General features: G+C 37.2%; 1 protein-coding gene across 1 annotated transcript in view; it reads right to left on the bottom strand.

Moving 5' to 3' along the window:
* Positions 1 to 7,245: 7,245 nt before the first annotated feature.
* LOC107567382 (E3 ubiquitin-protein ligase RNF169-like) overlaps positions 7,246 to 15,505 on the bottom strand; it is a 10,278-nt gene continuing 2,018 nt past the window's right edge. Inside the window, 4 exon segments of the mRNA XM_016253067.1 lie at positions 7,246 to 8,647; positions 13,482 to 13,584; positions 15,003 to 15,109; positions 15,251 to 15,351. Of these exon segments, the coding sequence (XP_016108553.1) occupies positions 7,487 to 8,647; positions 13,482 to 13,584; positions 15,003 to 15,109; positions 15,251 to 15,351 (1,472 nt within the window). The 3' untranslated portion in view covers positions 7,246 to 7,486.

The following is a 15,505-nucleotide window of genomic DNA, read 5'->3' as shown; positions in this document are numbered from 1 at the left end:
CTAGAAAAATGTGCGCTATACAAGTGTCTGAACAGTAGCGCTCTCACAGAATGACAGATGGAGGCGCCGGCGCACTCACTTGCTCTTAAAATACTCCATTTTAGTCATACGGATAAGAATGATACATCTTTCGAATCTGTAAAGCCTCTGCGTTTATTTGTGTGCACTCACAACACCAACAAAACATTGTGCTTTTGTAAAATAATGAAAGCAAATAGGATGCCTCTGTGAACTTGAGCGCGAAACTCTGTGTACACTTGCCTTACAGACATGAAAAATATAGCTATAGAGAGTGAAATGTCTACTTTCAAATGAAAATTCAAATCTGAGAAAAAAAATACTCAGATTATGTAATCCATATGAAACTTGCATGCAGGCACATCTATACTGTGGAGATGGTGAGTCAGTGTCGCCGAAAGGCATCATATGACGTTGCTAAAAAAATAACATTATTTTGTGTATTTGGTGTAATGAAATGTGTTTATGTGGTTTAAGGTTCAAAAAACACATTCTTTTCCACATACTGTACATTATTGTTTCTTCTCTATGCCCCGCCTTTCTGAAACGTGTCGATTTTTACAAAGCTCATCAGTCTGAGGAAGCGAGGATAAATGTGAGAGAAAAAAAAAAAAAAAAAAGGTTTTGCCAGGCGCATGACAATCGCATTCAATTAATCGTGCAGCCCTAAATTAATTAATGTCCCAACCCACGGTGAGGAGGATAGTTTGAGTGGCCAAAGACTCTTTTGAGTACAGGGTTATATGGTCAGATGAACATTTTGGCACACACACACACACACACACAATATGGGTTTAAAGGGGTACACAGGGATATAAAAATACCCCATGCCCACTGTTAAACATATTCCTGTTTCTTTAATGTTGTGGGTAGGGCTGCCCCCTAATAGTCGATGAGGTCGACAAATTTGCAGAAAAAAAATCCACAGGAAGTGGTGAGGTCATGCAGTCCGTGACGGACAGATCGTTAATGGCTGGTCTTTGTGGTAATACAGTACATCCAAACACTTGCCTATCATTCATCGACCACAAATATGGCTTATCATCGGAAACATGCAAGTAGTAGCAACTTTACATGGCCGCTCAATCTAATGTTAACCTAGAAAAATGTGCGCTATACAAGTGTCTGAACAGTAGCGCTCTCACAGAATGACAGATGGAGGCGCCGGCGCACTCACTTGCTCTTAAAATACTCCATTTTAGTCATACGGATAAGAATGATACATCTTTCGAATCTGTAAAGCCTCTGCGTTTATTTGTGTGCACTCACAACACCAACAAAACATTGTGCTTTTGTAAAATAATGAAAGCAAATAGGATGCCTCTGTGAACTTGAGCGCGAAACTCTGTGTACACTTGCCTTACAGACATGAAAAATATAGCTATAGAGAGTGAAATGTCTACTTTCAAATGAAAATTCAAATCTGAGAAAAAAAATACTCAGATTATGTAATCCATATGAAACTTGCATGCAGGCACATCTATACTGTGGAGATGGTGAGTCAGTGTCGCCGAAAGGCATCATATGACGTTGCTAAAAAAATAACATTATTTTGTGTATTTGGTGTAATGAAATGTGTTTATGTGGTTTAAGGTTCAAAAAACACATTCTTTTCCACATACTGTACATTATTGTTTCTTCTCTATGCCCCGCCTTTCTGAAACGTGTCGATTTTTACAAAGCTCATCAGTCTGAGGAAGCGAGGATAAATGTGAGAGAGAAAAAAAAAAAAAAAGGTTTTGCCAGGCTGTCCCAGATCTCTTACATGAACCCTAAAGGAAATGAGTGGGATGAACTGAAGAGAAGCACCAACATGGAGCTGGGAATCTGAAGGATCTGGAGAGATTCTGGATGAAGGAATGGTCTCTGATCTCTTGTCAGGTGTTCTTCAAACTCATCAGGAATTTTAGGAGAAAACTCAGAGCTGATATCTTGGCAAAAGGAGGTTGCAAAAAGTATTGAATAGAAGGGTCGATAATTGTGGCCACCATGAGTTGAAGAAAAACATTTATTTCATTATGAGATTTTCTCCCCATTTTCAATTGTTTTAACTTAAAGATTAGATTTTTGTGATTTTTTGGAATGAAAGACCAAAAGGATAAACAATGAAGATTTATTTTTATAGCCTTCTTTGCATACATTTACCAAGGGGGATAATTATTATTTTATTATAATACAATTTTAATTTCATGCAATGTATTCCTGTGATGCAAAGCTGAATTTTCAGCATCATTACTCAGTCTTCACTGTCACATGATCCTTCAGAAATCATTCTAATACGATTTACTACTCCATTATTATCAGTTATTATTGGTAATGTTATTATCAATGGCTCTTATTACTATTATAATCAATTTTGAAAAGTTTTTGATGCTTTATATGTTTGTGGAAATCATACTTTTTTTCAGAATTCGTTGATGAACAGATTTTTTTTGTCCTTTCTTTTTTCAATATCAATTTTTTTCCCAAACTTTTAACTGGTTCACTGTTTATACAAAAATATTAGGCTAAGCAGCAAAAACTGTTTTCAACTTTGAAATGTTTTTTGAGCATCGAATCAGCATATTAGAATGATTTTACAGGAATAAATGACACTTAAAAAATTTTTTTAAGTCACTACTTTCAGCCACGTCAGACTCTACACAGAAATGTTTTGTGAAACTAAAACTATTATTATTATTATTGTCTGGACGTTAGAACACATTAGCAACTAGTTTAGTTAGAACACATTTGCAACAAGTGACAGAAAATAATCAAAACGTTAAAAAAAATCTTTAAAATAATTATTTTTTAAAACGCAAAGGCATTTTAGAATTTATATAGCTTGCATAAACGTGTACGCAATATAGATTTCCTTTTGAATTATATGGTTGGTAACTGTTTTTCACCTGGCATTCTATCTTAAGGCATTTGTAAAAGTTTGTGCATTTAAATACATGAAGTGTTTTATTTTAAATATTATAAACCAGATCTGACAAAGCGATTGAGTTTCTGATCACATTAAATATAGTCACAGTGCAAATTGTCTAGCGCATTTTAATAGCCATTTTGAGAAAGAGAAGTGGAAATATGTATACCAACTCTCAAAGTGGGCGGGCTAAAGTGACTAGGGCGAGCTCTCTGATTGGCTAGACGCGGTGACGTTTCTCCTCTGCGGTAAAACGGCACGGAGACAAAATAAAAACTTTCGCGGCGCGCTCTTTGAAATTGCTACTAACCATAAACAAAACTTTTTACATAAAAGCCGCAAATCCGGTCATCACCACCATAGACAAAATATACTGTACATTTCTAAAACATTGTATATGTCTATGCTCATCACCGCATCTGATATACCGACAGTAACTTCCAAAACTATGCGCCGCCCACTTTAGACCCTAACTACTTATTTCTGCACGTTTGCGTTCTTATGATTACAATCTTTTGCTGTAATTGGGATTTTATAATGCGACAAAAACTCCTCATATTTTAAAGGAATCCCTTGGTCAACTGACTCACCAAAATAATATTATTTTTAGACCAATTATCAAAATAAATGGATTTATTCTTGTACAGCAGATCTCTGTTGTGCCAAATTATATAACCGTGTGAGGGGAAATTATGCTTGTAAATTAAAGACCACGATAAGACACATTGTTTTGAGTATGTTTTGTGATATAACTCCTGAAATTAAATAAAAACTTTCGCGGCGCGCTCTTTGAAATTGCTACTAACCATAAACAAAACCTTTTACATAAAAGCCGCAAATCCGGTCATCACCACCATAGACAAAATATACTGTACATTTCTAAAACATTGTATATGTCTATGCTCATCACCGCATCTGATATACCGAAAGTAACTTCCAAAACTATGCGCCGCCCACTTTAGACCCTAACTACTTATTTCTGCACGTTTGCGTTCTTATGATTACAATCTTTTGCTCTAATTGGGATTTTATAATGCGACAAAAACTCCTCACATTTTAAAGGAATCCCTTGGTCAACTGACTCACCAAAATAATATTATTTTTAGCCCAATTATCAAAATAAATGGATTTATTCTTGTACAGCAGATCTCTGTTGTGCCAAATTATATAACCGTGTGGGGGGAAATTATGCTTGTAAATTAAAGACCACGATAAGACACATTGTTTTGAGTATGTTTTGTGATATAACTCCTGAAATGTCATTGCAATATGAAAATGTTATTCTGGGTTATACACATTTTGAAAGAGAACAATCAGATCTTTTTTTATTTACTCAATCTTATTTTGTTTCTCGCCCAATATGTCGTACACAAATGTAAATATTGTAAGTGTAAGCCTTTCTTCAACCTTTTTCTGGAAGAGTTCAAACTGTATATGCATTTGATTTCGGACTCTTCCAATAAGAAAGCTGTAAAAACTGAATCTTTTTAAAAGGTACATTATTTTCTTGCTCCCTGGCATGTGGTATATTAATGTCATTCTGTGTTTCATATATTATAACAACAACAACAACAAAAATGATTACAATCTTTTAAAGACATATCTCACATTTATTCTATTAGTTCGTGTAAGCCTCATTTTGTTATAAAAGGTCCTTCTAATTTGCTGAACCACTTGAAATGAAGAACTGTGCATCTACATCCTCGATGTGTAACGCTAAATTTGGAAAAAGCCCACTGCTGGCACGGCGTTGATGACATGGTTCGAACCCTGGTTTTCTTGTTGCAGACCACAGTGCTTTATAAGGACAAAACATTACACTAACTTTGAGAACCTAAGCTTTATTTTGTAAAACTTCCAAAATCTTCTTATCAGCCAAATTGAAATGAATCTTGTTTCACTTTTTTGGGGGTCCCCAATCCCACGTCACCAATCCCACGCTGATCCAGGGTTTCCACCAAGAGGAATAATACCTGTAGAGTTATTGCATTCAGGTACACTTAGCACCTTTATTTGCAGATGTATATTTGCCAAGTTATGAAATAAAGGCAAAGACCTTTAGACCACACTTAACTTTCATTTTCATTTATTAATTTGATCGTTTATTTTTTTTTTAAAGACATATCTCACATTTATTCTATTAGTTCGTGTAAGCCTCATTTTGTTATAAAAGGTCCTTCTAATTTGCTGAACCACTTGAAATGAAGAACTGTGCATCTACATCCTCGATGTGTAACGCTAAATTTGGAAAAAGCCCACTGCTGGCACGGCGTTGATGAAATGGTTCGAACCCTGGTTTTCTTGTTGCAGACCACAGTGCTTTATAAGGACAAAACATTACACTAACTTTGAGAACCTAAGCTTTATTTTGTAAAACTTCCAAAATCTTCTTATCAGCCAAATTGAAATGAATCTTGTTTCACTTTTTTGGGGGTCCCCAGGGTCTGTGTCCCTGAGTCACCAATCCCACGCTGATCCAGGGTTTCCACCAAGAGGAATAATACCTGTAGAGAGTTATTGCATTCAGGTACACTTAGCACCTTTATTTGCAGATGTATATTTGCCAAGTTATGAAATAAAGGCAAAGACCTTTAGACCACACTTAACTTTCATTTTCATTTATTAATTTGATCGTTTATTTTTTTATACACAATGCTTTTTAGCATTTTAAAATCCCAAACTATTTTATAGCTATTATACTTCATGGCGAAAAACAGTATAGTAATAATATTAGCACAGTTAGGCCCCAAAATACTCTACACAAACATGTGAACACAAGCTCTTGATACTCAAGTTTGATTTCTGACAAAGAAATGTAAAAAAAAAAATTTGTAGCGCAACAAGTATGTGTGTTAATCGAGTTCTCAGCACTGCCACAAGGGGCGCTATAACAAGCACAGGCATAAACCGTTATCTACGATCCTCTATGGATTTTCTATAGTGAACTACTTACTACCTTCTTTGATGTTTCAGAGAGGCTAGCAATAGCAAGCTAGCTTTGAAAGCATAAGATCCCACCCTCCTTGCAAATCACCCTCCAAAGCCACACCTCCTCCAAAACACATGAACGCGCACGGGCAGACCAGAGGCTAACCAGCGACGCAACGAGAACTGGCACTGGTGGAGGGTTGAATGCAATGCTTACAGATTACCTTATGTCTCATTCACCGGTGAGAAAGCATTACAGTATAAAGCGCATGATATTACAATAATATTCCATTCCATTCTCGCTCGGTCTGCAATAGTGTAATGGAACACACTGATGACTTATTCCTGCACGAACCAGGTGCTCAGAGGTATGCAAATACATATGTTGACAGGCAGGTATGGTATCCCTCGGACAATTCATGGTCCTAAGCCTTCCGCAGATGATATAAATACATATAGATACATTTAGACCACTTAACGTAGTGATTGTTATAGGAATGTGAAGAGACTTCCAACCAACATAAAACAAAACTTTTTTGAACCAAACTACCTACCCTGGCTTTAACTGCCAACACGTTCATAGGTAGCCAGCTGAAAATAATACATCCTGGTTAATGGCTCAAACATTTGAAGGCAATTCTATCACTGCCGTGAGTACTGAGGTTAGTTTCCACCACAGTACAACAAGAATAATGTAAAGAGGTTACATACAAGACCTTGGCCTTGCAAATCGTTGAACAAGCATTTGTGTCCATGTACTTGTGTAGAGTAGTTTTCTGGCCTAAGGCTGACATTTTTACTTTTTTCCACCTAAATAGTTCAAAAAATATATATATAAAAAACAAAAAATTATATAGAGTTGTTTGATTGATGGATACATCAAGAGAAAACTTCCCAAGCCACTGGAAACGAGAAATGCCAAAGAAAAAGGGTTATGCTACAATTTTTGTACAAAACACCTGTATCAACAAATATCCTATGATAACTTTTATACATGCAAACAAACTTCTTGAGGAGCAATTGTGATTGTGATGAGCACAAAGAGATTGTAAGGAATACTGTCATCTATGGCTTGAAGTACTAAAAGCCTTTCAGAGTTCTTATAAATTAAAACATCAATTTCCTCTTTTTTGAGTAGTAGAAGCCAGATAAACAGTAAGAGAGCTTGAAACAAAACATTGCAGCTTCAAATCTAGATCCTCATAAATAAGAAAGTTCCTGAGAGTCCACACTTGTGAGTGCTCTACCACCATTTTGCCCCGAGCAAAGGCACTTGCTTGCTCTAGGTCACGGGTGCCCAATCCTGTTCCTGGAGATCTACCTGTAGAGTTCAGATTCAACACACCTGTCTGTAATTACCAAATGCTCCTGAAGATCTTAATTAGCTGGCTCTGTTGTGTTTGATCAAGGTTGGAGCTGAACTTTGCGAGATCTCCAGGAACAGGATTGGCACCTCTGCTCTAGGTGGACTCGACTAACGCAAGTTGCTTTGGATGAAAAGTCAAAAAAGTAAATACCTCATCTTGCAATACTTATCCAGTCTTAGAAAGCCTCTGTAGTGCCTCAACAAAGAAAACGTTTGTGACCGTGACAAATCATTACAATAAAACACTACCATAACCGGAGGTTCCTTTAACAGCTGTAGCTAAAGTGCTCATTTTGTTTGGAGATTCTTCCTGATCTGCGTGTACTGTGTCCTACCATCCCATCTTTTGAAGCCCAGGACCGGAGTTCGTATTTGTTATGACTTGTTTTGTTCCTGTCTACTTTTTGACATTCTCTGTCAAACTGTCTTTGTAGCTTTAGTGCCAGTTCTCTGTCCTCCTTTTCCTGATTAGTTTGCTGGACAATCAGATCATCAAACCTGTCACAGACATCTATCCGGGACATTTTTGTCTGTAGGGTCTCTTCCAAATGTTTGGTTTTGTGGCTTCTCTTTTTGCCCCTTCTTGAGGTAGGTCTGTTAAATACACAGCTCCTGGTGGTAGGCTCATTTATGAAGTTATCTAGGTCTTCAGTACCCAGATTACAGTGTCCAGCAGGTTTATCAAGCATCGGTTCACAAATTTCTGTGGGTTCACAGAGTGCTTCACGTTTGCTTCGCCCTTTTGCAGATGAAGTATCTGCAATGGTTTGAGTTGTCGACCTGATGTGAGTGCTAGCTGGCTGTGTACCTTCCTCTTTGTTACACTGATCAAATACAAGCCGTCGTTTATTACAGACTACAGGTTTATCCTTCTGATCCTTAGCACTTGATTCACAAATGCACTGATGATCTTGCAAGCTGTCCTTGGCTACAGTACAGCTGCAGAGTCGGCTGTCCTGTTCTTCAACGGGACTCAGTTTAAGGCTAAGATCCTCTGCGATCGGACTGGTGACTGTACCTTTTGAGGTCACCTTGATACACTGACGATCAACTTCAATCTGCTTCCACTTCTGCAAGATGGTCGGGCTGGCCTCGTAGCTTGTGGACTTGTGCAGAGTGCGTGTCAAGTTCCTAGGGGTTGACTTCACGATTGTAGGTTCCAAAAGTCGCCCATCGGGCAGCCTTTTGGGTGGAGTGCACGGCGAGCAGACAATAGGCTTGAAATGGTTGAGTTCTTCCGATATGCTGTCATTGCTCTCTGGGCTAATAGATCTCTCTGGTTTGGTCTGAAGCACGAGCGAAGCGGATGAGGTGTGGATGCCCCGCCAATGGTGTCTCTTATCTAAGCTCAGTACCGGAGCTGAGAAAGAGCGACTGTTCTCTGAGGACAGAAGGATTCCAGCGTTGTAACTATGAGTGATGCTAGCCTAGAGCAGGGAAAGAGATGCAGAGTAGTATCACTGACAATAAAAATGACTGATTCACTGGAAATTTGTCTATTGTCAAGCTTGCCACAACATATGCTATTTCTTACTATAGGGGTGTACAATCATGCTCCTGAAGGGCCAACATCCTGCAGAGTAGGACTGGGCAATATGGCCAAAAAATATAAATTTTCATATCAGTCGATATTTATAATTATCACAAATTTTTTTTTTTCAAGTTTAAAAGCAGATTTTTTTTGCTCCTAATCGAAAGTTATAGAAACAAGACCGTTGATTATGGTTTTAAACTATTTTTATGGTCGGAACGTGACAAACACTAAACGTTTTTGAATTATTTACACTTTTCCAGTTATTTTTCCTTAAGAGAAATATCTTAATAGAAAATATATATATTTTTTAGTTTCTGCATGTTCTGAGTGATATTGTTTCAAATCATGAAACCGGTTTGTGTTCCTGACTTTGATGTGTATCTTCAGCGGTTTGCAGTGCAGGCTGCAATATTAATAGTATCACATTTTTTTTGTCTCTTAGAAATGCACATTTGACAGAAGCTTGAGTTAGGATACAGATTTATGTTACATTTAGTCATTTAGCAGATGCTTTTATCCAAAGTGACTTACAAATGAGGACAATGGAAGCAATCAAAATCAGCAAGAGATCGGTCTGTAAACTAAAAACAATAGTCAAGCAGTTGGCACCCTCTGCAGGCATTTGATAATGCATAATGTACATAAGTTATAATTATATTGTTTTATTAGGGGTTCAAGCAGGTAGCGCTGAAACCCTATTAAAATTGTTAGAATGGCCAAGTATCAGCAATTTCCACGTAAATCTGATTGGGCAGAACAAATTGTAAGTTGTAGAGACTTTAGACTGGGAAGGATGGTAGTACTCACCGTGTACAATGTCATCAAGGCTCACCCCTATCGGTCTGATGGGGGCGCTACAGCGATCAAAAGTTCGAAATTGCTCATAACTCCTAAACTGTTAGACGCAGACTCAAGTGCCTTATGTTGTTGGAATCCTTGGCTCATGACGGACAAAACCCATGCCTTGGATTTAATTGTCACCCAAAATTTTCAGGGATGCTGGATTTTTTGAAAAACCTACCTTTGCGAACTAGTCCTAGGTATTTTGCCCGATCAGAACCAAACCAGTGCGGAAAGATTTTCTGGAGAGTGAATATCAATAATTATCAAAAAAAAGGGTGGAAATTTCGACTTCGACTCAACATTGAAAGGGATGCCAAAATGTTCAAAAGGGGCAAGGCAGCTTTTACTAAAACAGCTATAACTTTTGAACGGAATGAGATATTGTTTAAAAAACTCAGAACACTCATGTAGGAGCTCATTCAAAGTTCACATTAAAAAAAAAAAAACCTCAAAGCTTGGCCACTTGGTGGCGCTATAAGAGGGGGAAAATGGCTATGACTAAGCAACCATTTGTCCGATCAACATGAAAATTGGTATGCAGTGTCTTTTATCCAAAGTGCCACAGGTGTCTATAAGGACAAGGATAAGGACAAGAAAAGGTTAATGGAGGACGATCGGAATTAAACTTGGTGGGCCTGTTTGACTCACGGCCCTAAAGGTCTGTGAGAAATTTTGAAATAAATCGGTCACTGGGGAGCGATATCACATTTTTCAAGGGTGTAAACGATTGTATATTGCACGGTTTTTCAGACATACAACAATATTCATATAATCTGATAGAGCTTCTCATTCTGTACAACTTTGCCTCTAGAACAGGGGTGCCCAACCCTGCTCCTGGCGATCGACTTTCCTGCAAAGTTTAGCTCCAACTCTAATCAAAGACACCTGCATTTAATTTTCAAGTGATCCTGAAGACCCTAATTAGTTGCTTCAGGTGTGTTTGATTAGGGTTGGCGCTGAACTTTGCAGGACAGTCGATTGCCAGGAGCAGGGTTGCGCACCCCTGCTCTAGAACCACTGCTGTCAATCAAATCATCTGTAAAATAATTGATATGTAAAACACCTACTTTTGCGAACTAGTCCTAGGTTTTTCACTCAATCTCGAAAAAAACCACTGCAGTACAATTCTCTGGACTCTCTAGGTCAATAATTGTAAAAACAATTTTGAACTTTACCCTTTGGATGGCTATAACGGGGTAGTTTAAAAAAAGGGGTATGTCCAAGAGCCTGTCCACATGGAGACGCCTTTAGCTGTATCCGTAAAAATGTTTGTATCGTATCAGCGTTTCATCCAGACAGATCTAGCATTTTGGGAGCCTGAAACCACTATTCTTTGAAACCAGGTCCCAGAGTGTATAAATCTGAAAACTATACCCTTGCGTTTGGGTGTACAGTCAATCCGTATATTTTGTGAAACGATGATGTCCTCACCCCACGTCTCGACCCTAGTCAGACGCTGCTACGTCACTTAACAGCAACAACAACAATGGCGGACTACACGCAAGGTTTATGCGCATGCTCCAAGTAGTTGTCTCCATTTTTAGTGTATTTCTGTAGCAGAATTACAGCATACTGGTCTGGCATGTATACTACATAATTTTGAGTTGGTTTCAGTGGTTTCATGTGTATGCATATATTTCTTGAGAAGACGAAACTAGGTTAGCACATGCGACAGTTTATTTTAAACAAACATGCAAAGTTTCATGGAGATCGGACCACAGGTGGCGCTATAACTTTCACAAAGGCTTCAAAAACACTACATTTCTATGATAAACGACCTGAAATAGCAAAAAAATGTTCACGTATTCACACTAGATCTTCACAGCGTACGAACTTTGCCTACAGGACCACTGCTGTCAATCAAACCGTTCTTTAAATATTTGACATTATTAAAAGAAAAAAAAACTACTTTTGCAAACTACTCCTAGGTTCAACCTCAATAATAAGGTCAATATTTATCAAAAAATGTTGAACTTTCCCCTTTGGCTAGTTATAACGGTCATTTAGAAAATGGCCAAATATACCCCAAAGCCTATAAATCCTAAACGCAAACTCAAAACTTCCCAAAACTGGGTGAGCTCATGCGACACATAATAATATTAATAATATGTTTTGTTAATATAACACCTTTCAAGAACCCAATGACACTTTACATAACCATTCACACGCATTCTCTCTGTGGAGGCGCCATGATCTGAAAACACAGACATATAGTACTGTACAAGTAAGCTGCAGTTCAGCGATCTCTATTTGAGGTATTCTGCTTAAATGAAAGTGTCATTCAGCCAGTCTGTGTTCTGTCATGGATCTCGACTATATTGTTTGCGATAGTGGTTGCTGATTGTAATGTTACTTACACAACCTCTGAGCGGCAATACGTTTTTTGGCAGGGTTTTTTTGCCATTGTTTTAAAAGAGAAACATTAATGCAATTTGGAATTACTATTAGGAATTTCTCTGTTATCATATTCGAGTAGGTTTTTATTACACCAGTTTTCATAATGTAGACAGGGCGAGTGTATATCTGAAGTCTTTGGTGTATATTTAGCCTCTAATTGATATCCTGTTATAAATCTGTACAATAGACGAGGTAAAATAAACCATGCATACGAGTTGATATTCTATTGATTTGTGCATAATGGTGTAAGAGCAACTTCTGATGAAATGTAAAAATTAATTTCCCAAATGACAATCATTTTTTTATCATTTTAACCATTATACAGTAAGACGAAAATGTGTAAGTTTCCACTGACTAAAACTAGACTAAAATGCTCAGACATTAAGTCGACTAAAAATTGACTAAAACTAAAACAGGACAAGTTGACTAAATATGATAAAAACTAAAAGTTACATTTGACACAGGACTAAGACTAAATTAAAGGGGTCATATTATGCTTTTTAAAAGATCATTATTTGGTGTATTTGGACCCACACACACACACACACACACACGATGTGCAAAACTCCGCATTTGAACAGTCAATAGCATATACTTAAACTACTAACAAAACAGCAGCTGATTCAGAAGCACCAGATTGTCATAGCAAAGTCAGAATTACCTCCTCTCCTAGGTTCACGAAACGGTCGTCTATAAAATGCATTGCTGTTCTGTTGTAAGTCATCTTAAAGATTCCTAAATGCATCTACTTTCGAAAGGCCAAATAAAGTGCTTTTGCTTTCGCCTAGAAACACACAGCGTCTCTCTGACATGCTGCTTCAACACTAACTGCGGTTACTGAAACCACGCCTTCTTTCTTTGCGTGAACATTTGGGCGCATTATGCTAATATTTCCACATAGTGAGGTAGATATGTGGGGGCGTGTTAGAACGAGCCGTTTTAGGGGGCGTGGCAGAGTCTTATCTTTGATAAAGAATATCTCTTTGGTTTTGAGACTTTAGTCTTTGCAACTTCAGGGATCTTATCAATGCACAATCAGCTTGTAACACTCCAAAGAGAAAGGAAAACTTGAAATCGCATCATATGACCACTTTAAAAATAGCTGACAAAATTAACACTTGCAGCTATATTTATATTTTGTATTTCAACTGTTTTGTTCAATAAAACCATATGATTACCTGCTTTTGATATTTTATTTGAACCAATTATTGTTTCCTTATTGCTATTATGTATGTATTGTGAGTCATTTTAAAGTCTGTTGGCTTAGGTCTATTTTTATAACAACAAAAAAAAGAATTACTCTATTAATCATCAGAATTATCAACCGATTACTCAATTATGAAAATAATCATTGCTGACAGCCCTATAAGATATGAAGAACCCTACTCTAGCAAAAGCTATGAACTGTACTAAAAGTTGCAGATAAATGTCTTCTAAAATAGTTTTACTTACAACAACATTTTATGCCAATAACTGAAATATTATACCTTTTCAGGAACGGCATGATGTGCGTGACCTCTGTTTTTTCCTCTTCCGTCCTCAGAATCTGTACAGCTCCTGCTCCTCTGGACAGCACTGCTATGAAGACAACTGTAATACAGCACAATGATAGAATGGATGTTTATCTTTTTTTAACACCTAACAATCGGAAAACAATTTATTGAGGGAAGTATCAAAATTTAAGTCACAATTTTTAAACTTTCCTCCATACTGCAGACCTTCTGAAATAATAAACAGTGATGTGCAAAGTTACTAATTGTCTGACATTTGGCATCAGCTAATATTAATTAGCGGATTAATTATTAATTATGTGTATTAATAGTTTTGCTAGTTCATGTTTGTGGCAGATATAGCTATATAAATGCATTTAATTTTAAAATAATTGTCCATTGTCTATTTTTCATTTTGAGTGAATATTGTTAAATGTGTTTAATGAGAGTATGGCTGTAATCCAGACAAATGGAAACTCTGAATAACTTCTAACAAAGTATAATTTTGATTTGCTTGACACTTTACATAATTTCTATACCTCTATGTGCTATTTCATAGTTTTGATGACTGTTGTCCTAAAATGTCAAAGAATGAAGAGGTGTGTGGTTTTTTTGCATAGTAATGTATAGGGCTGCACGATCAATCGAATGTGATTGTCATGCGCATTTTGTTAGTAAAGCCGGTTCTGTAATCAGCAGGAAGTCATCATCACATGCTTTCAGATGGAGCAGTATTTACTACACATAGCTTTAGTTCACTGACAAGTTATGCAAAAAATAAATAAATACCGCAGACGATTTTATTGCGCGATTCTGAAATCGAAGAAATTGTTCGCGATAATGACGGCTGTTTGCATAGCTTCTCAGTGAACTACGGCTCTAGTAAATGCTGGATGTAGTAAATGCTGCTCCATCTGAAAGCATGTGAAAATCCCACAATAACATATTTTTACTCCAAACTCGCCTCATAACGTCAGTCGAGTGTTTGAAATAAATCCTTCTGTGAGATGATGTGGCTTCTTACACAGAATAAGGCACGCAACATATTTCATAGTATTTAAGCAGTGATAAAGGCATTGCATTATAAATATACTTTATTTGAATGAAAATTATAATAATAAGAACTCCGATAAACCGTATATTGCCGTAGTCGTGTGTTTATTAGTCACGTTGAATCAATGAAAGCAGTTGAATCTTCTGTTTATTCAGCTGCAGCGATAGACGTTTTCTGGGTTTCTTCTGCGAGGCGTATTTGGAGTTTCTCTGGCCTTTGGATGGAGATTTACTGCTGATCACAGAACCGTGCTTCACTGAAAGATACGCATGACAATCGCAGCTTCTGTCGAATCACGATCTCGATTCCATTTCGATTTATCGTGCAGCCCTAGTAGTGTACCCCATTATTCCATTCCCTCCTCTCTAGAAATTACGAAAAACTATATAATTTGACCCCTGATAATAAATATATTTATATAAAATTAGAAAATTTAAATTATATAGTAAATATAAGTGCAATACCCTCTATTGAAAGCAGGGGAGCATCTTGTTTTTCGCACAAATGCTGAAACGTGTCGGGTCCTCTTTCCCACCGGCTCTTCATTCTCAGAGTCGGACACTCCACAGAACTGAAACACGGTAAACTACAGGGTAAGATGGAAGATCATACATAATTGAGCAGTAACTAAACAGTCAATAAAGGAAATATCCCAAATGATGACCCTGTTTAGACCCAAGTAGCTACAAACGATAGAAAGAAACGAACATACAGGATATTGACAATGTTTCAGCATCCCACACTCTTCTTTTCTGTGGATTTTTTTCTTCCTCTCTTCAGTTTCTTCACTTCCTCCACCCTGAAGAAATAACACTGTGCTTTATATATATGTACAGCATGTCAGGCTATAAGGAGAACATATAATAAAGCAAGTTTATTACAAACCAGAAGTGCTTTGCATTTTACCAAATGCCAAATAAGTGCAGGTTATTCATTAATGTCCATACAAAAGACGTTTGTGGAACAA

The sequence above is a fragment of the Sinocyclocheilus grahami genome, unplaced genomic scaffold (assembly GCF_001515645.1).
Source record: "Sinocyclocheilus grahami isolate Dianchi unplaced genomic scaffold, SAMN03320097.WGS_v1.1 scaffold1152.1, whole genome shotgun sequence".
NCBI classification, from domain to species: Eukaryota; Metazoa; Chordata; class Actinopteri; order Cypriniformes; family Cyprinidae; genus Sinocyclocheilus; species Sinocyclocheilus grahami.
Note: the sequence above shows the minus strand (reverse complement) of the source record. Positions and strands in the feature narration are given on the sequence as shown.